We start from the raw sequence: 26249 nt of genomic DNA, 5'->3' as shown, positions 1-26249 counted from the left end.
TTCAATCTTTTATTCCTGTGGAGCACTAAAGACAGAATGACTTTGCCAATGACTACTGTTACACCTTCCCCACATTAAATAACTTTAATTATTTATGTGCCTAGAGACCTCAAGTAGGGTGAGGGTGAGAGTGAGAGAAGCTGTGACAAAATGGAGAGGAAAAAAGGGAGAGAAGTTATTCAAGTGTAAAACAGAAAAATAGTGTTTAAGGCTCACAGCCATTAACTGTGATACATTTCAGTGATGTTTCATGACCTGTGCTAGTGCAGTTTTTCTTGCTCTCTGAGACCAAAACATAAGAGCATTTACATTATGCCAGAAAGTACAAATAGAACGGAGCAAACACCAAGGAATACTTTCTGTCTTCTTCCCACAATTGTCCATAAATCAAAACTTAAATGAAACTGGTGCCCCTGTGCTTCCTTAGTTACATATGTCTGGACTGTTGCAATTAATACACCTGATAGTCCGAAAATCAAAGCCAGCTTTCTAAATTCTGTGAAACCTCCCAAACTGACTTGTTTCTATTCTGATACCCCAGAGAATTAGTTTTAGCTTTCAGTGCCTTGTTCTTTCAATCTATAGTTTAATTAACTTTTGCACCATTTCTAGTATTGGATTAGTTGAGAAAGTCATCAAAAGAATTGTTTTGTTGTGTAGTGTTCCTTCTTCTAACTAAGCAAGCAGTCTCAGTTGTCCCAGAAGTTTGAATTTCTTTGGGGATGACAAAGATGGTTATAGAAGTCTTGCAAGAGTCTCCCTTCTGTTAAGAGTGAGAACAGATGGAATTGACTCTTTTGGATGCATTGCAAGTGGCATAACCAGCAATTCTTATAGATCAGGCTGCCCAATATCTCTTGTACATAGTATAGTTTTCATTTTGTCTTTATTTTGTGCTTATGGTTATTTTTTGTTTATTTTGGGATGTTTCTTTCCTTCACATTCTTCCAAAATTTCCCGAATTTGACCATTGGGAAGTTTGTCTTCATGTACTTGGTAGCTTTTGCAAGACTTACTGAATTTATATGAGCTACGCCTTCCCCCACAAGCTTAAAATATGGTTTTAACCAGACAAATTTTAACAGCATCCGCAAAAAAAAGTTCCCTGACAGAAAATGTTTCCTATCCTTTTGGGTCTGAAGTCCCTGTCCTAAGACTTGTGTATGAATTTGTGAAAATGGAAATGGTGTACACCTATGACAAAGCAAAGCAATTCATTTATTCATTCATTAAACTCCTGTTCTTCCTTGGCCTAACCCCTTGGACCAGGAGATGGAGTTCTCCCTGTGCTGGCTGCAAGCAGAAACAGAGAGAAGTTGAGAGACTTGCTGTGATTTACATGTATTTCATCTTTGTACCAGCCTGCTGCTCCTCTTGGAGGTTTTTCCCTTTCCATATTTTTGCGTGGGTTTAGGAGTTCTCATGAACAGAGGTGAAGTGATAATTTGCATGACAAAATATCACAGAACAAAAGCATTCAATAAACTTCCCAAGAATTTGGAGGTTTTATAATAGCATACATGAAAATTACTTGTATAGATGGGACTTTTATTTTAGAAATCTCTGTAATACATTACTGAGGAGACACAATCCAACTGAAGAGTTAGTTAGAGCCAAATAATACCAAATTTGCCTTAAAATACCTTTAAATAAATTGTAGTGAGCTTTGCCTACTGCTACAGCAGAAGAATACGTGAAAAGCTGATGAAAATTTCAGAGTTCAATAGAAGAAAGATGTCAGAGTAGGTAAATTGGTGTATGGATTTTGAGACTAGTTTCATGGGATATTATATATATGAGCACAGATAAAATGAAATATCATGTATGCCCCAGAATTCTGCTGAATCTGACAGTCTAAATCCTCCTTACCCAATTCTGTGGCAGCAGGAAAATGAGAAGTCTGAGTAATCTGTGTCAAAGTGGTCAGCTACTCTTCCTTCTGCAGGCTGGAGGGAATGTTGCAGTATCTAAAAGCATTCATACACTTCATATTCAATCTTATCTTCCCTTTGTCTCCTCAGCAGGTCATGAGTAATCTTCAGTTTGTAACAGCAATAAGGCCTGCACTTACTACATCTAGGGGCAATGAATTCATTTATTAAACCAATTTTAGTCCACACCTAGAGACCTGGAAATCTAATTGTGCCTCTCCTTTTGCCTTTGTGGGTAGGACATCCCTGTTCCCAAACATTTGGACTGTGTATAAGTAATAAAGTTCTTTATTATTTTTTTTTATTTAAACAGAATATTTTTGAGTGTCCTGGCTTACTCACTTCACAAACAATTGAGAACATCCCACAGGTGAGATCATCTCACTGATTAGAGACAACTTGTCCTTTATCTACCAAGAATCCCAGGGAGATTCTAGTCTGGGAAATCAGATTTTGTTCACATGTGGGCAAGGTATCCTTGGCCCACACCATCTCCAAACCTCTTGTTTCTCTTCCTCTGATGTGCAGACTTGTACCCCTCAGTGTGTCATGGGAACGCCTCTGCCCTGAGCTATGGGATGGATGCTTCCCATGCACTTTGGGTTATTTGGAAGGGTTGGATCTGCACAGGGAAACAGAATTGGGCTCCCTGGTGGGCCACAGACCAGGAGAGGTGTTCAGGTGTGGCACTGCAAAGCAGATTTTATCCTCCTCTTACCTCATCTGACAGATGTGTGGTGAGCTACCAGATGTGTTTGTTCACAAGTGGGGAAAAGCACTTGGGTTGCTGTGAGGGCAACTGAACAATAAAGGAGCTTAAGGTGGGAGTTGGGTGAATCTTATAGATGAGATTTGACTCTCTCTGATGGTAAAATTCCTCTTGAGAAAGGAAGAATGGAATGTTGAGAAATGAATTCGTTTCTATAGTGTGTCTGTCTATTAGTTTGCCAAATCTATTGAGTAACATTACCGGAACATATCAAAGTTGGCAATGTCTTTGTTGGAAAATCCAATGATCTAAAGGTTGATCCTTTCTGTAGAAAGGCACAGTTCAACATGCAACTGCAACACCTTTCCCTCCCTATGCACCAACACAAAGTGCTCAAGCTGGAGTTTAATTCAAGGAAAACTTAAAATTTTGTTGTTGTTGTTAATGGAGAGGTGCTCCCTGCTTGAGCACCACATGTTTCCTTGTGGCAGGAGACCCTCCTGAGGATGTTGTGTGCAAGCAGCTCAGCATCCTGTGGTCTCTCTGTGAGTGCTGCAGTTCATGCTGTGTTTGACCTATGGGCTGGCACAGCTGCACTGCAGAATTCTGCCATCAAACAGGCAGCTAAACAATGCTGAGTTCAAACAGAAAGTTCTTCCATCTGCCATCCTGAATTGTTTTGTAATGTACTGTGCTTCTCTTTTTAAGAGGCTGTGCAGTAATGCTGCAGGTAGTTTATTTATGTATAAAAGAGATGAAGGAGTGGAGGCAGAGGCTGAGAATGTGAATATGTTTGTTAAAACGTAGCTTGGAGTTTCTAGGACTCATTATTTCAGAGAAGTAACTGCCCTTTCTAAGGGTGATCTGTTATTTCAGAAATGTCTTGCAGTTTTCTCAGTAACAGAGTAAATATTGCAGATTAATTTTGTCTTCAGATATTATTTTCAACAAGCATTTAACACTGAATTACCCCTACAGAGAGATTGCAGGTTGATAAAGAGATCAGGTTGGCCTCTCTTGTTTTGGGTTTGGTCTGTAGGTTTTTGGGGTAAATTTGAAGCAGTTGAGAAACTTCAATGATCTCTTTCCAAGTACAATCCCCTCACACTGGAGGAGGATATTTTATTCTTTCAATGTGCTTTTAATGGCCCGAGGTGTATTCTTTACAAGGCTGTGCTTTTTATTCAACAAATCATTGACAAAGACAAAGCTACATTAGTTGTGTTTAGCTTATTGTATTTTCAGTTTGTAATGTAGGCTTTTCCTGGATTTTACTGCTTCTCCTGGTACATGATACATCCCTAATAACATTCTCTCTGACTTCAACGTTTTTGTTTCATTTTTGCATATTTTTTAAATCTTATATGAGAAAAAGCTTATAGAAATATCAATCCTGTAGTGTCTTCTAAGAAGATGCTATCTCACAGCTGGAAAGGACATTCAGCTTCCATGACAGACTTTCTCATTGTCTATTACTAATCTTCTGTATGGAAATTATTATGTTTAGAATAGTGCTGATGCTCGTAAATGAATATTGTAGAGAAGAGTTTCAGATTTCCAGATGATTTTAGATGCTCTGATGAATAAGGATATGGAAATATAATCTTATTACTTGTAACTGGTTTTCCAGTTTATCAGTTTTCCTGTTCACATCCACATTTTGTTAAAGACAGTCGTTGCTCTACAGTTCTGCTCTGGTGTGCATATATCAAAAAATATGTAAAAGATAAATATGGGGGTGTTCCCCCTTAAAAAATAGATTTTGTGGCTTTTTGGAGGGAGAAGTATTTGGAAGGGAGGAAGAGGATGAGTGAAGGATTTCTGTTCCTATAACCAGGTGAAGAGTTTTGTACTTCAGGGCATGACATTCAAACTGCTGTGTATCCACGAGTTTCTTGAAAATAATGTGGGATTATGGATACACTGTACACTTGAAAAATCAGGCTGTCTGGAGTGTCAGACATCAAGATATTTTGCCTTCCTGACTTGTTTTTAACTTACAGGATTTTGGTTTTCTAAATACAAATTAATATATGAAAATTGTTATATAAAGATCTGTGTTTGTACACATGGATACATGTGTACAAATAAGATATAAAACCTCCACTAATGAGACATGGGCTTTGTGCTGAAGGGTGGAACTTGGAAGAAATTTTGGGCAGCTGCCTTGCCATTGTCCTTCCTGATTGTTGAATGGAACAGAAATCCTGTGGAAAACAAGATTTATGGTTGTGCATTTTAAAAATCTTTTCATACTGCCAAGTGAGCTGAATAAAAATTGTAATATTTTTAAGGTGTTGAGCAGCTGAAAGGCTGAGGTAGTACCTAGAGCTGTACCTAAAACCTTGTGACTTACAGGTTTGGTTTTGTTTCCTGAAGAATTTCAGGAATATCATTCACAATAGAGCAACAATTGCTCAGGGGAATTGTGCACACACACACACACACACACACACACACACACACACACACACACAAGCATCATTGCTGAGAGTTGGAATATCACTGATTTTTCACAAGTGGTAAAGGTAAGAGTTGCTATAGACTATTCACTTAGGATGATCAGAAAGTGTTTTTGTTAAGATGTCTTTTTTGTTTGTGGTTATTTACTCTGCTTTCTGGGAACATTCCTTTAGGGACTTTAAATTAAAGAGGAAAAGTGTGTTTGAACTTTATTGGTTTACAGTAATCATAAAGGAAAGACTAAAGATCTAGGTAGAGTCAAAACCATGGACTTTTTTAAAACTGGGGAGGCTTATTCTTCACTCATAACATAACAGATTTCTAGTCCTGACAGGTTCTTCCCCTTCAGTCTCTGAGGGGACCCAAATGGTTGTCTGTCCCCAGAAGGCTGCTTGTAGGAACACAGGGCAGTAGCCACTGGGGAGTGGTGTTCCAAAACCAACAGACTGGAAAGATCACTTGATCTATTATGGAATAAATCACCAAAAAATCAGTTATTTTCCTCTCCCATAGTCATGTCTATTTATCATGTAAGGAGGCTTTTTTTGTCAGAGTATCCTGGAATACAAGGTAATCTGCCCCTGACAAGGAGCATTTAGGAATCCTTTTGAGAGGAATCCCTGCTAGGCTGAGAGCATGAGCTGTGTGCAGCAGGAAGCTGGTACACTGACTGGGAAAATAACAAAACCTATCCCAAATCTCTGCTCTGAATGAGTCAGTGATTGAATAGATAAATCTTATTAACCTTTCAATAATCCCAAGCTAAAATTTGTGTCCTTATCACTCCTATGCACTCCCTGAAGGCATCTATTAAACTATGGCTGCTGCACATGATATGTGAGGAGAAATGCTCAGCTGTGGAACATGGGTATCTAGCACTGGATCACTGGAAAAAATGTAGCCCTATTCACACTGAAAATTATTAACCAGGCTTCCATAAATATATCCTTAGCACTTAAAACCTGTACTGGTAAATGAGGAAATTGTGATTTCATCACAGTCAAGTTGTGATGGGATGGCTGCTGTGGGGTAGCAAGAGGCAGCACCAGTGGCAAGAGACCCCACTATGAGCAGCTCCTGACTGTGTCCCAGCCATCCTGGAGGTGTTCTTTCCAGGTGAGGACACGGGGCCACCATCCCTTCTGGCCTGGCAGACTTTGCTTGCCTTCTCTGTGCACACTGACCATCTCAGAGAATTTGTTCTGTTCTGCAAGATTTTTCTAGATTTTCTACTATAAGTGTCCATCCACTGTGCTTTCTGTCTCAAACCTTGACCACTGGGTAGTTTAACCCTCACATAATTATAAATTTTGGTATAATTTCAAGTGGCATAAGCTGTCTGTATTGCAAATGCAATTAAAAGGCAGAAACATTTATTATGCAGATAGCTGCAGTAAATCTTGGCCAAAAGGAGGTAGAAAAAATGCTGCAGAAAGGTCAAGTTGTGATTAATACCTGGTGAATGCAGCTTTGTGCAGTCTCTCCTGAATAATTTCTGTTTTCCCATTTCACCTAAAAGCTGGTGACCCAGTAGTAGTTGCCTGTGCCCAACATCTGTTCTGGAAATTTGGACAAGTAGCCCTAGGATGGACAGACAGTCTGGAAGTTCAGTTCCAGGTTCTTGAACTCTTTTGCTTTGGTGCCATTGGAATTACACATCTAGCTGGAAAGAGGGAGATGTTTATGGTGTGTACGGTATGGCAACAAAAGGGACATGTAGTGAAGAGACATGATTGAAGATCTGTGCTGGAGTAGGAGCTGCTTCTTGAGAGCTTCTGTATCTTCCTGCTGTTTGTACAGCACCCACTACTATTATTACATTATGGAATTGCCTTGGCAGATCACAGCCAGAAGAGTAAATGAGAAAGCTTCTGATCCTTTTCTTACAGTTATCAAAAACTATCATAGTATTGTGTGTATTAGATGTCATTTGTTTGAAAAATTCAGATTGCTGGCAAAGACTGGTTGAGGCCTCAGTTCTCATAAGGCATTTATGCAAAGGACATCTGGCCTTTCCTGTCATGTTCTCTAAAGTGATCTTTAGCAGTTGCCCCCAGTTCCTCCTGGCTTGGAGCAGTTCCCACACAGTGATCCTTTGGGCAGCTCTGACCTTCACTCCTCCAGCCCTGTCCCTGGCTGCTGCCCAGTGACCACTCTTGGAGACTGTGCTGCCAAAGAGTTGTGGTTGCTTTTTGTGCAAAGTAGACAGAAGCCACACAGTCTGTTCAGCACTGGCAGCTTCAGCTGCATGGCTTTGCCTCAGGGGCCATCCATCTGAGGCCCTGGATGGGCTGCACTGCCTGGGCAGAGCTTTAAAATGGTAATCAAAGCCATCCTAGATGTTCCTCTGGTTTGAATAACAGTGTTCTCAGAGGAATCTGCCACTTTGTCATACAGTGAGTGGAAAAGGATGCTGGTCTGTGCCTGCTGCTGGCAGACAGCCCATACAGGCTGCTGCTGAAAGGGCTCTGTGGGTTCTTTGGGCTCCTAAGGAGATCCAGCAGCAGAGCCCAGCTCCTTTCTCACTGATCCAACTCTGCTCCTCAGCCATGAACCACACATGGCTGCTCCCTACTGAGCATCTCCTGCTACTTTGGGCTGTTCTGGATGGACATTTTATTGCAAATCTCACCTTGGGAAGCAGAAGGAAACTCCACATAGTCACTACCTCCTGTGCCCAGCTGGAAGGGATCCTCAGGGCTCTGACAGCTGAGGCACAACCCAGACTTCAGACAGACAGCAGTGTCACCTGTCAGAATACATTTTCTAACTGGATTTTTGTGGGGCTTTTTCCTGCCTGCCACAAGAATTTTGGAAAATTATATTCTTATATATGCAGACTTTCTGGCCACGTTAATTTTAAGGCAGATACTCTGGAGGAACACACTGATGCATTTCATGGAAGATTTAACAGACCTGTTACCTTTATTTGCTGCTTGTAGAGAAAAACATTGTAGCATTGTATTTAGTCTAAAACAAATCAAGGCAACACTCCAAGCTCATCCCATTCTCTGATTAGGCTGTTTATATCTTCTGGTAGGTGTCTGGACAAATGTCCTTGTGAGCAGCCCATTTTATGCTGGAAATGAGAAGTAGGACACATTTGCTCACATGTTTTGCATGCCTGTGTTTGAGGCAGTCGTGCTTCATCCCCGTCACAGTCAGTGGAGAGAAATGGATGCTCCCAGACAGGGGCTCCTCTGACCTTTGTGAAATGTTCCTGTGAAGAAAGATGAGGTGAGTCATGCCCTGGAAATGCCTAGTTCTCTCTGCTGCTTATAGAGAGGGACTGGAATGATTAGGTCAGAAGAAATTAGAGAAATCATGGAATAGAGTCATCGTTTGAATTAGAAGGGACCTTCAATGATTACCTAGCCCAAAATCCACAAACCATCCTGATCTCCATCCCTACCCTGCACAGGTGAATCTCCTAAAGACTTTTCACACCTCTACAGAGAGAAGTCATATAGTGTATGATGGGATACCTTTGGTATGCATGGAGATCAAACTTGGTCTTTTTCATTAAAATGCAAATGCAGTTGCTCTGTTAAATCAAATAGAAAGTCACTGTCAGGCACAGTGTAAAATGAGTGTTACTACACGACCCTGTTGTGGCAGAAAGGCAAATGAGCACTTGGCATCAAACAGGCTGAAATAATGGAGAATAGGGTTTTTCACCTCCTACAGACACACTCCACATGCACCTTTCCTCATTCCAAGCACTCACACACCAGGTCTGTGTTACCTTCTCCCCAAGCCCAGAGTGGTTTCACTGGCTTGGTGGATGCCTTCCCAAATGGCTCCTCCTGCAGATTCTACTTCCTTCTTCTCTGACTCTGCAGCAGTTCCTCAGCAATCTTCCTGCAGTCCTCTTGCAGAGCTCAGAGAGAATTTCATTTTGGTTTGTTCATGAAGAAAGCAAAATCAATAACAGATTTTTTTTTCAAGTGGACTAACGCTCAGATGAGTCATGAGTTTTTCTGCAAAATGAAATGTTTGCTGAAGTGAAGGCACTTCCTTTGGAGTACTCTTAGTTCAGCAAATTAATGAAAATATTTGAATTTGAAGATACAAATAGATTTCTATTGTGTGTTTGAAGAACCATCATCCATTTCTGTGCAACATATCTGCTGCTGGTTTTTGGTGGGCAAATTCTGCTGGGGGAAAAAAAATCAAATAAACCCATTGATATTTCAGTCAATCACTTGCTGCAGTTAAAAGAAACAGATATTTTTATGAGGGAGTCTTGTTAAGTAATGAAAATCGTGCGCTTGTTCTATCATGCCTTTTCTACTTCATGTCAGATGAAGCTTCCTGTAACAGTGCTGCAGTAAGACCAGTGCCCCAGGGATCTCACAGCACCTGGTTGTGGCTGCAGCCTCAAAACCCAGTGAAGAGTCAGGGAACTTAAGGATGATGAATAAAGGTTGTGACCAGATCTGTGATGGACATGAGAGGGGTTTTTGGGTGTCCTGTGTGAACTGCTCCATTCCTGTGATCTTGGTGTCAAATGCAGTCATGTCATAGCACAATATGTATCAATTTAACTTCCTGTGAACTGTGTTGATATTGTACAGAAACGCGGGTATGTAGAAAGATTTAGGAATCTTGATGGCATTGTACTTGCTTTCAGTTTATGCAAGAATTCAATGCCAACAATTTTTTTCCTGCTGCCAAAACACCATGTCTATTTTAAGATGGGGAAAGGGTGCCACAGATTTTTAAACAAAACAATTGATGCATTTTCTTGTCTTAGTTAAATTTCATAATGGTGAGTCTTGGTTAAATTCATAATTCAGGTATTAAGCAAAATGTATAAGGTCAATATTAGAACTTTTTTTACAACTGTATATAAATCCATTCTATTCTAGACCTCAGTTTACTGCTTCTCTTTCCATTTCATCACAGAAAGTACAAAGATGCAGGGATTAACTTACACGTATTAAGGTAAAGTTCAGTGCTGAATGAATTGCTGCCTTCACACACTGTGACTAAGTAATAACACTGAGATGACTCAAGCCCTAACTCATATTTTCATGGCTGATTTAACGTTGTACAGATGCTATTTGCTTAACAATAGCAGAAGTATTTTTCCTTCATTCATTCTTTGATTCAGATCTGTTTGGTTTCTTTGATTTGGCAAACTGACGCGCTGAATTTTCTTTCCGTTCTTGCCCTGGGAAGTGTCTTTTTTCCTGGCTGAATACTCAGCCAGGAAGGTAAACCATATTTACCCAATGATGAGCAAAACAAAAGAAAAAGGTTGCCACCCTATTGTGTCATTCTTCCCACTCCTTGCCTCCTGTTCGTAAATAAATTATTTTAAACATGACGGATTCCCCTGAATCTTCTCTTAATATAGAAAATATTCTTAGATATTTGTTTATTCCAAAGCATCTCTGAAGGAGTTAAATTCTTTCATTGTTTTGTGGGATCTCTAGGGAGCATGAGCTTATGTTCCCCAACAGACTGCCTGGTGTTCTCTCTACCTGTGGTTTGTTCTGCACTTGATCCCCTGCCTGAATGGCTGCTGCATTTTTCCCAGTTCGAAAAATCAGCCAAGCTTGCTGGGGTGGCAGCCAGCAGTGTCTCCAGTGAGCTTTCTCTGGGCACTGCTGTTCCCTGTTCCTGGGAGTTGTAACCTGACTGTGCAGTTGCATAGCTGAGAAACAGAAAATGTAATGTATTCTTTTAAAAATGGTTTTTTTTTGGTGTTACTTAAGTTTTCTATCAGGGGCTGAAAAACAATCAAGGTGAGACCTGGAGAAGGAGCAATGTTTAATGAATGGTCAAGTTGTCAGCGCTGAGCTTAGTCCTAGCTGTCTTATTTGTACAGTCAGGCAAGTTAATTTACTGCTTTCTTACACAGCAAGGTCTCCTCCATAGACTTAATGAGCTTTAACTTTATTGCTTTAGTCTTTAAACACTCATGATTTTGGTTTGGAAATATTATTACAGTAATTGTAGAAATTAGATATAGCTCGCAGGCATTGCCTGTGGTTGCAGAGATCTGCACTCCTGTAGGGAGGGACATGACAGCCCTGCCAAGACATTTCCAGACAGCTGGAATTGTGCCCAGCCTGAAAAATGAACTGCTTCTGAATCCATTGGGTTGTTTGATTAACAAATCTGAGTTATTCTAATTACTCTGAAGTCAAACGCACTCATACTGCACTAGTTAGAAAGCAGCAGACATAAGGAATCATATTTTCAGCTTCTCTCTCAGCCTGTGTTCGTTCCAGTGCACTTGATACCAACTTGTGCTTTAAATGACTCTTCAAACAGTGTTGCTGTCACTCAGACATGATCCTTTCTTTATTGCAATACATGACTTCCAGCTCTTACTCTAAAGGTCTTTGAGGATTGCCCTTAACCAAAGAACCTGCTCACTATTTACATTGCAATACTGACCAGAGCTCTCACTCAGTCTAATCCATGTGCAATTAACCAAGATCACATTCAACAAGTGTGGCTTGGCTTTCCTTTCTTGCCACTTGACTTTGCTGTCTTGACTGGCTCTATCTCACCTAAAAAATTTGTTGATTTTGTGCAGCAAGCATTTCCTGGTCCTTCAGTACCTGCTGACACTTGGTTTGCTCACCTGGGTGTGTGCCCTCTGCAAACACATTGCTGGGAAGTGAAGCTGGTTTGTCTTGCTCCTGTTCATGGCATTCTGCAAGCAGCATGCTTAAGTGAGAACAGGAGAAACCAAGCTGGACACTACAGTTTCAGCGTGGTAAGCTTTATATTCGTGCATTTTTATATCTTCCTGCCATTTTATTAGAATTAATGTGGGCAGCCCTTCCCCTCCTTCCTCTATCATTGGCTTACATATAGCTGTGGGCCCCAGAAAGGAGAAAAACAGCTGTGGATGTGAACCATGCTTTGGTGGCTACCTAAGAGGAAAACAGCTGTGGATGTGGACCATGCTTTGGAGGCTACCTAAGAGGAAAACAGCTGTGGATGTGGACCATGCTTGGGAGGCTACTTAGTTTTGAGTTTTACTTCAGACCCCCATGTGAATGAAGTCAGCATACAGAAGCTTTGTGTGTTTTAAGCAGCACCTGTATGATATGTGCCTCTTTTCATTTGAGTGTTGAAGCTGTGTGCACTGGATTTAGATTCACCATGCTGTGATCCACAGCGCCAGCACTGAGCTGGGAGGCGGAACCTGTGGCTTCCTGAAGCATAGGGAAGAGTCAGTAATGCCATTAATCCTGTTCCTGTGGAGTTTCCAGCTAGGCTGTTGTACCTCATGCAGCTTTGGTTCAAGCAGTGATTGGTGCCTTGTCAGGACATGATCCATCTCAGCTTCTCAAGCGGCAAAAGTCAATTACAGCCACCACACCATGCTGCATTCAGCTACTCTTGTTAGGGATTTCCTTACCAGTATGAAGATACAGTTTGTGCCTATCCTAAATACACCCATGCTAGTAAATGTATGTAGTGCAAACAGTATTTCTCTGCTGGCAAAGAAGTTCCTGCCAGCAGCAGGTGGAGGCTCTGTCACTCAGTGTGAGGCAATGCTGTGGTTCCTGTGCCACTGCAGTCAGTGCATGTGGAAAATGCTCTTGCTGAGTCACTAAATTGTTCCAGGTCCTGGCTTCCAGCTAAGTAAACATAATGGTTCAGCAGTGGGAGCAATTTCTTGCATCAGGCAATTTGATGACAGAGCCATTGAAGAAAAGAGGATAATTCCTCTCCCTTCCTTCCAGCTCTGTCTCTAGAGAGCAGGATGCTTCTCCTCCTTCCCAGAAAGATGGGGGAGAGATGAAGCAGAGGTATTTTGGAGTGCAGGTGACAGCTGCCTTGCTGGGCTGGGGGGGATGCCCATGGCAGGAACATTCATGGTCACTGTGCCTGTGGTAACTGCAAACCTCACTGATTGAAGTGGATTCACCATAATTCCTGTTCCTCTGAACTGGTGTCCCTCAGGGAAGTTCAGTTTTGGGGGTGCTGTAATCGTCACAAGCAACTGTGTAACTACAGTTAGCAAAAATAAGTGGTGTGTTCTTCCATGCTGTAAAGCCTTTTTCCCCCCTACTTTTTAATGTTGTTGGGGTTTTTTTAGGCAATCCCTAATTCTTTTGTCTTGGGAGGGTGAGCAAATGCTCTCCGGATAGACATGGTACTTGTGTGCAGTGGATGCAGTTATATGCAGGATAAACTGTACCTTTTTATTAATTTTTGTCTCATTTTGCTGTCTTACGCTAATAAGTGCATGTTATTTCTAATGCATCTTCCGTCAACAATAGCTTCAAAGAGTAAAACTCCATTCTAGAGATACATTTCTATGGGGTAAGAGGAGTGGCAAAAGCATTGGGGGAAATCTCATTGGGCATCTTTTCTACCCTTCCCATGAGGCAAGGGATAACAAGCACCTGCTTCAGAAGATCGCTTCCATACAGCCTTAGGATTATGTCACAGTGGAGCAGAAGAAAGAATGAAATGAAATGAAAGAAGTGTCTCCTTCTTCTGCATGTCTGCTATCAGATCTTTGCTTTACTCTGACTTAAGAAATTAATGTTCTCTCTACATATTGTATGGAGATTAAAACAAAGCCCATCCTTTTAGGAGAGATTTGCATTTTTCCCAGTGTCCTAATTCACATTTTAGTGCTCCTCAAACGTTCTGTTGTGTGAAATCTTGACTCACTTTAGGATGAGAACAACTACATTTCCTAATCAGCCCCAGGGATGCTTAATAAAACATCACAAGTCTGTTAAAAGGAGCATTGTCACCTTTTAAAGGCTGGCTGACTGGTTTTGTTTTTGAGCCCTATGTTGATTCATGATTCAGCTTTTGTCAGCTAATTTATTCTGGGCCATTTAGAGAGAGAGCAAAAGTAGCACAGGAAAGGAGAAGAGCAAATTTTCCTATTAAGTCCTAATTTGAAATACAGGCCTGGTCTCTAATAATGTGTTGTGTAAAGCAGGGAAGTCTTAAATGGTAGATTATTAAAAACAGTGTCTCTTTACTCCTTAGTCTCCTTTCCAATAGCGCAAATGTTCCTGCAGTTGTGATGTCATTGTTCTCCTGTTTAACAACTTCGTGTGCCACAGAGGGCAGGGGGCCAGACCAGGTGGTCTCCTGTGAGGTGGGGGTGGTTTGGGCACATCTTGTACCAGCACAAGGCAGAACAAGCAGCAGTCTTTAGAGCTTCAAACAGAATCTGTCTAATTAGGCAGGAGTGATGGAGGATGCAGGACCAAGGATTTTTTACTAGATCTACTTCCTTAGGGGTAAAGATATCTGCAGTATCTTCAGTCCTAAAAGTTGCCCTGGCAAGGGTAATATTGTCTAAGAATTATTAAAGAATTGTGTAAACCTGTTTTATGCAAAGTTAACTGCTGCCGCTACTTCAGCTAGCCTGGGGTACAGAAAATTACCTAGGCAGAGATCATGAGTGTAACATGTTTAGAAGGAAGCCTGTCTGAGCAAAGAGGAGTTTCTCTTGAGGTATTTGCTGAAGTTTCATCAGGGAGGGAGTATCTGGTTAGGAAATCATATTTTTGAGTGGCAATTTCATGGTGCAGAAGAAAATCTGAAAGGTGAGGTGAGCCTGAATATTACTGTCAGTTATCTGGCAGGTGCACATGTGTTGGACAGGTGGCAGGCAGGAAAACTGGGCTGCTCCAACATCAGCTGTGTTACTGCAGCCTGAACACAAAACCTGCATTGCTGGTGTGCTCAGTGTGCTGGAGCTGCTCTCCCACCAAAGCAATAAGGTAATTGGAGAATGCTGCTTTTTTAAACTCTCATTGGTGAGGTTTATACTTGCTAATATTGAGTATGAGACCATTAAACAGGCAGCCATCCTGGTTCTGTAGGAGGATTCTGTTGCTAATGGACAATGTATTTTAATCTACATAAAACTGGTTGAACACATAAGCAGGTAAACTTATATTTCCTGATAGCTGCCAAATCCCCCTCTTAGGTGATAAGGACAGTTAAAATCCACAAGGTTTTTGTCATGGATGTGACTGAAGGAAAAAATGCAAGGAATGTTCAGTAAAAAACAGAAAGGAAGCCACACAAACCATTGTGAATAGAATTCAACTGCAGCTGATTATACTCATTCTATAAGAATAGAATCTATTACAAACATATTTCTGCTAATGTGGGTAACATGAATGTACTTTATGTCCATCTGTCCATCTGATAAACTTCATAATGCTCTACATTATTCTCTACATTACAAACTCTGATGTAGTTTCTGTTGTCTTTACAAACAAGACTGTAATGATTTCTAGTCAAGATTCACAGAGTTCACTATAATACAGTTGTCAGCATGAAATACCAGAATTTTGTTGAATAGACCACTGCGTTTTAGGATTTCTTCCCTGTAAGAAACAAAATGGAATCATCTTTCAGCTGATTTACGTCTGGCCAGGAATGTGTAGCACTCTCTGAAATTTTTTCTGACTTATCCGACAGTTTGTGTTCTCATCACTCCTACCAGTGCTTAGTTCTGCTCTGGGCTCTGTGTATTTGATCCTCCAGGTGGCAAATGAAATAACTGGGTTCCCAATTATGGCTTTAGAAATTTTGGATGTCATGTGTGCCTCCCTGTACGGAGAGAAAAATCTCCCAGGAATTCAAGGATCAGCAACACACTTAGCTAAAGGGAATATTTGAGGCTTTTGTATGGTCTGGTAGGAATACTAATCTCTTTAGAGTTAAAAGAAAAGCTGAGAAGAAATTACCAGATGTTAAGTTAACTTCATCAGGCAATTTTTATCTTCTCTGAATTCCCCATGCCAGAATGTCTCACGAGGTAGAGTGCTCTTGGTAGCCTGCCTGCCATCCCACTGCACTGGGGTTCTGCAAGAACTCTGTTTACCTGTGGCACATCATCAACCCAATAATGGGTTAATAATGGGTCAGAGATAGTTTTTAACACTATTGTTGTCCCAAATCTCTAATTGTTTCACTCAGACTTTCCCCTTTACCTCTTGGCTTTCCATTTCCAATAAAACTTGGTCCTTTTTTCCCCAGTTAAAAATAAGAAATGCCTGTGAAAATAATGCTTCATGTCACCCATGCTGCCCCTGCAAGGAAAATCAGCAAACAGAATTTCAGAGCTCCTTGACCAGACAAACAATGACTCTGTGAGATTTGTGTGGGTGCCCCATGCTCCCCAGGCTGCTGATGTTATGATCTGCTTGGGTTAAAAGTGCTTTCACCAGGCATTTTTCTAAGCAGTTCAAGGAAGAACCTGACCTTCTAGATAATAACAGAGTTCATATGTTGGATTTCTTCCTTTTGCTTATAAGTAACTTGGTCTTATGGTATGAATACAAACACCTTTTTCAAGAATTGAACGACAAACTTAATGATCCAGCATTGGGGTTTTTTAGGGGTATGTGTGTTGTTTTTTCCTATTAAAATAAATGGAGAGAATAAAAGTATTTTTTTACATGTGTTTTTATTACTTAGCTGTTGTATGTCTAAGACAGCAGTCTAACCAAAAGTATTTGCCTATGGTGTGCTTGTTTCCCAATTTTCAGTGATAAGAAGCTCAAAACTGGCACTCCTGACTTGTATTTCTGCCTTGCAATGACTTGTGTGTTTCAGTTTGTGTATCACCTTCCTGTCCTGTGTTCTTGCTGTTGAAAGTGACCTGGTAGTTGGATGTGTATTGCAGAAACAGTGATTTTTTTACTCTTTACTTAGGAAAAAACACCAAAATTTTATGCTGGTTGTGTATAAGTGGCCCCTCATAAGTCTGTAGGCTGTTCTTCAGCGACTTCCAAACCATTGCTAGATTTAGCTTTTGTCAAATCAGACTCTGGTGGTAATTTCAAAATCACCCACACAATTTGTTTTGACTTTCAGGTAGTTTGATATAAATATACCGAGTGATTTTGTGGCTCCAAACTACAATTCTTCGGGAAGCTGATTCTGCAGCTGCAGCGGATGAAATCTGAAGGCTTGGAGTGAGCATCAGCCAGGACCCAAGGGCCTTTTAACCACCAGGAACATGACTGCCTTTCCCAAGGAAGAAACAAAGGAGAAACCTTTATTTCCTCTGTAGCTGGAAGGAAAAGCAATACAATCTTGACACCCAGTTAATTTAAAGAAGCATTTTTCAAAATACCTCTTGACTGTGTGGATCTTGTAACTCTGCCACAAAGGTGCCTTTGGACCTGTGCAAATAAATCCTTGCAGTATTGATTGGCAAAAGTGGTCATTGCTTTGAGAGTGGCTGTGGAAGGACCATGACAAAGCACTCAGAGATCATCAATTTGTCATTTCTGTTGGAACACGAAAAGGAAACAATCTTGGGAGTATTGAAGAGAGATGAGTACTTGAAAAAAGTTGAAGATAAAAGAATCAGGTAACCCCTTTTGTTGTTGCTTTTGCATATATGGTTGGTAGATGTTTTTGTGGTACCCAGTGAAGGTTTTCTATGTGCCTTATACAAGGATGACTACTACAAGGTGACACAGGTAATTTTCATTTCAAGTAAAGTGTGTTAAAAAGAAAATTGCTCTCTAGTGTGGTTCTCAGTAAACAAAAATCATGTCCATTGCTTCAAGACAAGAGTATAAGATAACAAGTGCAAAAATACTCAGCAGGGTTTTTAAATTTCAGGGTGTGTAAATTTAGACTGGTTTGGCTGAATTTCCCCCTGTAAATGGGAAGTTTTAGTAAGGCTCTTGAACTCTCCTCCTCTGAGAGAAGCTGCACACAGAGCCTGTCTTCAGAGCTGGCTGAGGGACAGAAGTTTGGAAGGTGTCAGAGGCACAGGAATTTGGCATCTACCTCTGTTCAGGACTTCCTAGAGCATGGAACAAAGGCATGATGGTGTCCTTCTCTCTGTTGTGATGCTTACAGGATTGGGACAAAGGACACTTCATTTTTCAAATTACTTAGATTTACTAATAAATAAAATTTAAAATCTCAGGTATTTATCTCAAAAGTCACTGTTGGGAGAAGTAGAGTCTCAGGGTATTAATAGAGTCCACGTGTTCTTTTTCTATTCAGAAAAGTAAAAAGCAAAGTTCAGAGAACAATGTGAGGAGGCAGGCTGAGTCAGCAGTTTTAGAAAGCTCAGTTTGAGTTAGTTCAGCTAAGTGTCAGTTTGCAAAGGTCCCTGTGCTTTTCAAGGAGGGTTTGGCTTCTTCATTTCACTTCCCCCCCCCACTGCCCTTTTGGGGTTTCTCAGTGTTGGTTCTGAGAAAGAGGCTTAGTGTGGATAGATGCAGCACTTGGTGTTGGTGAGGCTGCTGAATATAACAAATGGCAGAGGGAAAATTTCCAGCCTTTTCTGGTTTCTGTCCATGAATCCCAAGGCCAGGCTGCATTGTTCTTCCCTTTGATTTTCTAAAAACATTTTAGGCATTGTTCAAAGACATTTTAGACATTGCAAGGGTGTATGGTCAGCACCTGTTGAAGCTTCTACTGTTTAAAATCATTATTTGGAAATTAATGAAATTTAATAATTTGAAAATTAATGGAAATTTAACTAATTTTTATTATTTGGAAATCTATGCAGAGTTAGCCACAGGTTTTGAAAGCTTTTCTCCTTCAACTGAACCCAGTCTGAGTGCAATGCCCCTGCTGCTGTGCTCCTCCATTTACCTGGGGGAGCACAGTGGTTCATCTGAAAGGAGGGGCTGGAAACTGGTGTTTCTTTAAGGTGGTGTGGGCAAATTAATCATTTTGTCTCCTTAATGGTTTGTGAGATGAAAAAGAAAACAGATGGAGCACTGTTTGTTCCAGAGCATTCTGCTCTGTTTAGTAATAAAATAAAAAAATTAAAATAAATTATTTTGGTTTCCTGAGGTGGTGGCCTTGGAAATGTGTGATGTGCCAATAATCATCTGTCAAAGGCATCAGTATGGAGTGTATCAGATCACTGGATTCATAAAGCCCCTGAAAGCTTTTTTCTACTATTGTCATTTCCCAATCTCAAACGAAAATTTGAAACTCTTGTGGTTTTGTGAGGTTTTTTGTTTTGTTTCATTTGGTTAGTTTGGATTTTCTATTGTTGCTGCTTTCTTTTTTTTTTCTTTTTTTTTTTTTTTTAGTATGATGTCTTCACTCCCCAAATTTTCTGCCTTTAATGGCATTACTGGAATTTGCTCTGCCAAATCTGCTGAACTTGCAGCACCCCTGGGGGGGACAGCTCAGCACAGTTCAGTGAAGTCACAGCTGATATTTACCTATCAGTATTTTGGTAAAAAAATACCCTAAGAAAATACTCCAAATCAAGATAATCTGAAATAAAATGCTAATTAGAATAACTAATAATGAAATGTGGTGCTTATGCACATTTCTAGCACCTGTGTTTGAACCAATGGCCTTCCTATTTATTGTCACTAGACCATACTTTGCCTGATAACAGTGGAATGTGGTCTATAAAAGATTTCCAGAGTATAAAACTATAAAGAATTTGATAGCTAACTGCTTCCTATGAGGCTTTTTAATTTTTCTTTCTCAGTACAACTTGGCAAGAATCTATAATCATGGCTTATAAGCATACTTCAGGGGAACATTTGTTGTCTTTAAAATTCCATTTGGTACAATCTGTTAAATACTTTATTGAAGTACTTTGCAGAAGAGCAAGTCCCTTTTTATTTATTTTCAAGTCATTTTCCACTCTGGGAAGAAGCTTACTCATACATTGTACTGAGGAATTCTTATTATCCTGTTCCACTCTTTCTGAATCTATCACGATAATTTTTGGTTTTTTCTCTTCCTATTTGTTTTATAAAGCCCTTATAACTTAAAAAGACCTTTCTATTCATTGTGAAAGCAATGATAAATGCAAGAGGATGTTCTAATAATGAAATTGTTGAGGGTTGTTTTTACTATGGCTGCTCATACTTGTTTTATGGAGTGCAGGTGACTCTTCTTGTATTTTTGTTTGATGCACAATTATTTCACCCACATGAGAGAGAAACATAGAAGTCATCAAGTTCTTTTTCTGAGGTCTAGTTTTGATAGTACAAATAATCAACCTCTTTAATAGAGATTATGATTTATGTTCTTAACTCCAAGTTGCATCTTGCATGACTGGATGTTTTCTTTGAATATTGATTTGAAGCTGTTAATAGATTAGTTGTGCAAATAACCTGCAGTGTTCTAAACATTGTTTTATGATGCTTTTGATGTCAGTTGAATTACCATCATGTTTTTTTTCAATTGCTAAGATTATTTGAATAAAATCATTAATTCTTTCCTTAACTATTTTCTTAGGGTTTAAAATACAAAGTTCCTTTCCATTGTTTATGGAGCAGAGTTACGAATTTAGAGGAGATAAAGTAATAATTGCTGTGCTGAGAAAATTGCAGTTTTGTCCAAGAAAAAACTTTAATGGGTTGTTGCTTGAACCTCTCTGTCAGCATTTAGGTTACCAGAAGTTGTGTAAGAATTGCACCAGCCCCAGATCTGTACTGACAAGGAAAGTTAGCATTCCTGTCTTTTCATCTGACTAAAATGACTTCTTCTTATCAGTCCAAAGAGATCCATGGAAACAATTTATGGTATTAACTTCATTATAATATAGGAGAAAGTGTTAGCATGGATATCACCATGTGGTAGCTCCAGGCAGTACTTCAGAAAAGCAGAAGTTGGAGGACTGGAATGGGAAGTGATTGATCCGCTGAGTATACATTTGGATTTGTTATAAGCACAAAATGGTTGCAGGATAACATATGTAATATGGGGCATGGTCTATGTTTCTGTAAAACTGCTTATAAATATTTGAAGGAGGGAACCTTTGTGTTAAAGCACAATGGCAATCTGTACCTGGAAGTTGCAAAATTCCTGTCTGGCAGCCCAGTCTTTTGTGAGGTGTATTTAAAACAGTCTAACAGTTTGTTATTTTCTGAATCAGAGACATTTCAAGGATAGTTACTATTGCCAGTACTACAAGGACAGAGGTGCCTGTTTTGCTGTCCTGTGTTCTTTGAGAACCACAATCCTGCACGGGTGAAAGAATTTCTCGTGGTGATTAATTTTCATATGTTGGGAGAATCTGTTTTATTAAGGACTAGGAAGAAGGATCTGTTTTGTCTTTTTTTTTTTCATTCTTAGTAGCCATTTTTTATTTGAGAGGATGAGTGAGTGAGTTACCCAGAAAAAGTTCCATCTATGGAAGTTTACCATCATTATGATAACCAGTATAATTTCAGTTCCAATGCCTCCTCTCCTTCTTTTCACTGGGCTCTGTTCTGTCATTGCTTATGCCAGATCTCTTTTTCTTTGCAAATTCATTCTTTGTTTCCATGTGTTGTCATCAATGTGCCTCCATACTTGGGTGTTCTTAACACAATTTTTATCACGTTGAGCTGCTACATTAACAAAATGTGAAAACCTGTGCTTATTAAGTAAGTGCAAAAAATACTTTAGGTACTCATATTTTACAATCCAAGGAGACCTCAATGGAAGTTGGTAATAGCCCAGTTCTTTTTGTGAACTCTCAATAATATTTACTGTTATTTTGTGCATACTGTGCCAGACAGTGAAGGGAATCTGGCTGAATTTGGAGAAAGTACTGAGAATCATTCTGGAAAGAAAATTGCCTTTCTTCCTCATACTCAAGCATGTTGATGCCAGTTCCTGCACAGAAAAATTCTTTAGTATCCAAGTTAGTAGCTGCACAGGTTCAGAACAAGGATGTTTCTATTTGTCTGTATTAAAGTAATTCAATCTCTTTTCCAGCCAAACTCTTTAATAATAATTGACTGAGGGAGGGAGAGGGTTGCCCTTCTTTATTTTTAATTCAATTTTTTATGACCCGTTGAACTCTGGAAATTTAGTATGGCAAAATAAAATTAGGTAGACTTGGATTATGCTGCTCTACATCTTCAGAGGAAAAAGGGTTTTGAAATGGGGAGAAAGAAGATCCAGGAGAAATTTGAAAATCAAATTCAGGAATTATGTATGATATTACATTTAACAGCTTGTTTGGTTTTGTTGTTTTGTTTTTTTTAATGGAGAGGAGATGAGGTAGAAAAAAATTCAAAATAAAGTTCTCTAAAATCCTACTGAAATAAAAAAAAAAAAACAAACCATCCAGACCAGTAAATTTGGTATTACAGGAAAAGTTACCTAACATAAAGCAAGTGGATAATGCTTACAAAGTTAAAAGGAAATTATGGTGTTAATTTAAGTGAATGCCTTGTGACAAGAATGTCTTGCCTCTTGCAGCAGTATAGCTATTTTACTTTTGAGGGATAAATATTCTCTAGGGTAAAGCTTAATTTAATAAGAAATGGATCTCCTAAGGCTCTCCTTGCTTCCTCTTTGCAGTGTTATAGGGGTTTGAGAATATTTCATCCCTTGAGGCTGCATTTGTGTAGGAACAAGGACCTTTGCCTCATTGCTTTCAGCATCTGTAGGGAAGGACCCGACTTCTTCAGGGATTCCTGTGCCTCTGGCAACTGTGCCAAGAGCTGTGAATTCTGGAGTCAGTTTCTGTGGTTGTTTTTGTTTTGTTTATTCTGTTTCCTGCTGTATTTTGCATTGGCCTTTTAGGCCACCTTTGGAAAGGCTCAGGTTTTAGACATTCGGTGTTACCTGGGATCCTGGCAACAACAGAACTCTTCTCCAACATGCTTAACGTATTTTCTCAGACAGTAGAGGGATCTTAATATAAATTAATAGTTTAGAAAAATGGCTACATATTCTTTTAAACTTGGCAGAATCAAATTTATTTTTAATAGCTATCTTTCATCAAACAGCCATTGTAATGAAAGGTTTAGAAACCTCAATGAATGATAAGATTCTTTTTCTCAGAAGCCTATTAAATTGGCTTCTGCTGAGTTTTATTTTCCCTTTCATATTACTAGGAGAAGATGGATAAAGATTAATTCTTGTTTAATATTTGAGATTTGAAATATCTAACTCTGTCTTTAAATGTATTCCTTTAAAATTATGGAGAGTGCAAATGTTAGACAGGCACAAGGAAATTGGGTGTTTATAATCCAGCTGCTTCCTGCCCTGGGAAATAAATGTAGTGGTAAATCAGTGCAGCTACAGGCTGCTCTTATTATCCCTTTTCAGTACAGTGAATCAGTGCAGCTCAGCTGGGCTTGTTTAGGGACTGTTATGATGATGGATTTTGTCAAATTAATCACCCACCTCCTCCTGCTCTTCCTGGCCCTTGAGACAGTTCATTTTTTATTTTCTTAAGATATGAATATATTTGTTGCAGTCAATCAGAAGTTCAGCTCAGCAAATAATATAGGGAATCTCAAATGAATGTTTATATCCAGTGTATCTGTCCATGCACTCTTTGCTTTTTTTTTTTTTTTAATTTTTCTTTCTTATTTGTTTAATTGAGTGGAGAAACTGTGGGTTGATTTACTTTCTCTCAGTTCCCTGGAAGTCATCAAAAGCAATTTATATTCAAAAATAGGAAAACAAACACTTCTCAGAATTTCCACTGATAGCAGATCAGCTATCACCTGATAAGAATTTTAGATTGTGTTTCACATAAGCACTGGGAAATATTGTTGCAATCACCACCACTGAAGAGTAGGAATAACGTCTTTGTAATGTCACAAAAACACTGTTATGTTTTCCAACATGTTGATCTCTAAGCAAGCTATTTTAAAAAGTGTTGTTTATTGTTTTGGGCCTATAGACATTTCCCAATTAAATTGGAACTATTTAAAATGGATTTTGTGCCTAATAATACTTGTAACTAAGCACAAAAGTTGCAGTGGGGAGGGAGAAGGCTGGAGTGGAAGGAGTTCAGTGGAGGCTCTGTTTCATCATTAGATACCTGGATGCAATGAACAGGACACAGTGATTATTGCCAAAAAGATGGCAGCTGCCAACAACTGTGTGTCAAATTCCTGAAATGCAATGGGTCATGATTAATTTATTTTTTTTCAGTAAAATTAAGCCACTGGAAAGAAATCTGTTATGAAAAAATAAGTCTTTGCTTGTGCACAGTATTCTAACCCTTTTGAGATTTGAGGATTAACAATTTTTCATCTCCTGAGTTACTCTGACACTTGGGTAAGGATCGGGTTCTTGGTTTGCACGCAGATACTGAAGTGGTAAATGAAACTGAAACGGAATTATTTGTGCCTCTTTAGTCCTTTGGTATGTGATTGACCAAATCTTTGCAAACCTGAATAAAAAGTAAAGATGCAGTTCTCTCTCAAAGACTCTCTGCTGAACATTCCTCAGTGGCTCTGCTGTATAAAAAGTCACAGTTTTGACAGGAGACCACAGAAAAGATGAGGTAGGTAGAGAGAGAATGACCAATGATCAGGTAAAGAAATGGTGGTCCACTTTGGCAGTCAAATTAGATGAGATGAACAGGAGAACATTGTAATTGTGAAAATGGAGGCTAAAGGAAAGCAAGGAAAGGTGTGGGCCTGCTGCTGGGTGCAATAGAGGACCCAGTGACAAAGCATGTGGAAAAGGCCAATGTGCACAACATCTTCTTGGCCTCAGTCCTTACAGGTCAGAAAGATCCTCTGGAATTCCCACTCCTGAGGTCATGGCAAAAGTCCAGGGCAAGATGAATTTGAACCTGGAAAGTGCTGCAATACCTCAGACTATGTGATAGCACAATCAATCTTAACAAATTTCCATAAAGTCAGCTGGTGCTCGGAGTGGCCAGAGCACTTTATCTCTGACAACTCCACATTGCTGGAGGGTGACAGAAAATCATTAAACATTTGTGAATGCTGTTTGATGGTTAGTGAGATGTGAGTGACCATAAACTCAGGGGTAATTAGAGGTCTTCTCAAGTACCTAAAGGTGTATTTGTTATTCAAGCAGATAGACGTGGTGTCGTCTAGAGTATTCTGGGGGTGGGTTGCTGTCACAGACACATTTTATGAAAAATCTTAAGATTTTTTCTCCTAAGAAGCTGAGAAGCTTCAAGAACAAAATGTAAACAGTTATCTGCTACTGTGGAATGCAACAGGTAGATCTGTGATTGGTCTCATGCACTTATTTCTAATTAATGGCCAATCACAGTCAGCTGGCTCGGACTCTCTGTCCGAGACACAAGCTTTTGTTATCATTTTCTTCTTTTTCTATTCTTAGCTAGCCTTCTGATGAAATCCTTTCTTCTATTCTTTTAGTATAGTTTTAATATAATATATATCATAAAATAATAAATCAAGCCTTCTGAAACATAAAGTCAGATCCTTGTCTCTTCCCTCATCCTAAGACCCCTGCGAACACCATCACAGGTTGCCTTTAGTTCTCAGTCCAGAAGAAGTAGATGAGTTCTCTTTTGATGTTTGGAAGGTAGATCCAAGGATGGGGCTGGCAAAAACAGGGATCATCTCCCTTCTCTGTGCACAGTGGCAACACCCAGCACCACTGGCAGTTTGCACAGCACAGCACAACACTCTCTGCATTTGGAGCTGACTCACAGAAGGAAATGGACACTCGCTGGAACAAAAAGCATCTCTGCAGGAAGTGGGGAGATATAAGATGCAATCAATAAACTGCAAGAACAGTTAGCAAAGCACCAAGAAAAGACATGAAGCCTGGACAGAGTTTTGAAGGCTCAGGCATGAGAGAAAGGCTGTTTGGATTGGATATGGGAGAAGGGTGTGAAGCTGGATGAAGCGCTCACTTCTGGATAGAGGCCAGCAGAGGAAAACCCTTGACTGGGATTTGCAGTTGCTGCCTGGAGGGATTGGAGATGCCCTTTTCTAGAGCTGTCAGAGGCTGAGCATCCACAGGTCAGGTGGCTGCAGAGCAGCTGCTGCTCATGGGATCCCAGTGGGAAGCCAAATGCTGGCCAATCTTTTAGCAAGGCAGTGCATCCACAAATAACCTAATTCTGTCAGAGCTGACTCCCTGGTGGCCCAAGCAATGTTCCTGGCCTCCTTTACTGGGCTGCAGCCTTTCATTGGTTATATCTTCCACATGATTTTCTTCTGACATCTTTTCTGATCTTTAGGTGAAGGTGGCAGCAGGTTTTTAAATCCTCCCTTAAGCATCTATGTGCATAGAGACACAGTGATTTCAGTGAGCTGGAGTGCTTCGTGACTGAGGGACTTTGGGGGCTCCTGGCTGCTGATGGGCATGAAAGACAGCATAGGGAAGGCCAGGGTAATGGGGACACAGCAACACCCAGGCATGTAAAATTGCAAGAATTTAGCAGCCACTGAGCTTAGTTACATCCCACAGTTGTTTTCTTGTTAAGGACC

The 26249-nt window shown here is 39.9% G+C and overlaps 1 protein-coding gene across 1 annotated transcript in view; it reads left to right on the top strand.

Annotated features, from left to right (window-relative positions):
- The window catches only part of SYTL5 (synaptotagmin like 5), a 76537-nt gene that overhangs the window by 8769 nt on the left and 41519 nt on the right, over positions 1 to 26249 (top strand). The window contains exon 2 of the mRNA XM_030953265.1: positions 16942 to 17443. Within this exon, the coding sequence (XP_030809125.1) occupies positions 17325 to 17443 (119 nt within the window). The 5' untranslated portion in view covers positions 16942 to 17324. The remainder of the gene's footprint in view (positions 1 to 16941; positions 17444 to 26249) is intronic.

Source organism: Camarhynchus parvulus, chromosome 1, assembly GCF_901933205.1.
Source record: "Camarhynchus parvulus chromosome 1, STF_HiC, whole genome shotgun sequence".
In the NCBI taxonomy this organism is placed as follows: domain Eukaryota; kingdom Metazoa; phylum Chordata; class Aves; order Passeriformes; family Thraupidae; genus Camarhynchus; species Camarhynchus parvulus.
Note: the sequence above shows the minus strand (reverse complement) of the source record. Positions and strands in the feature narration are given on the sequence as shown.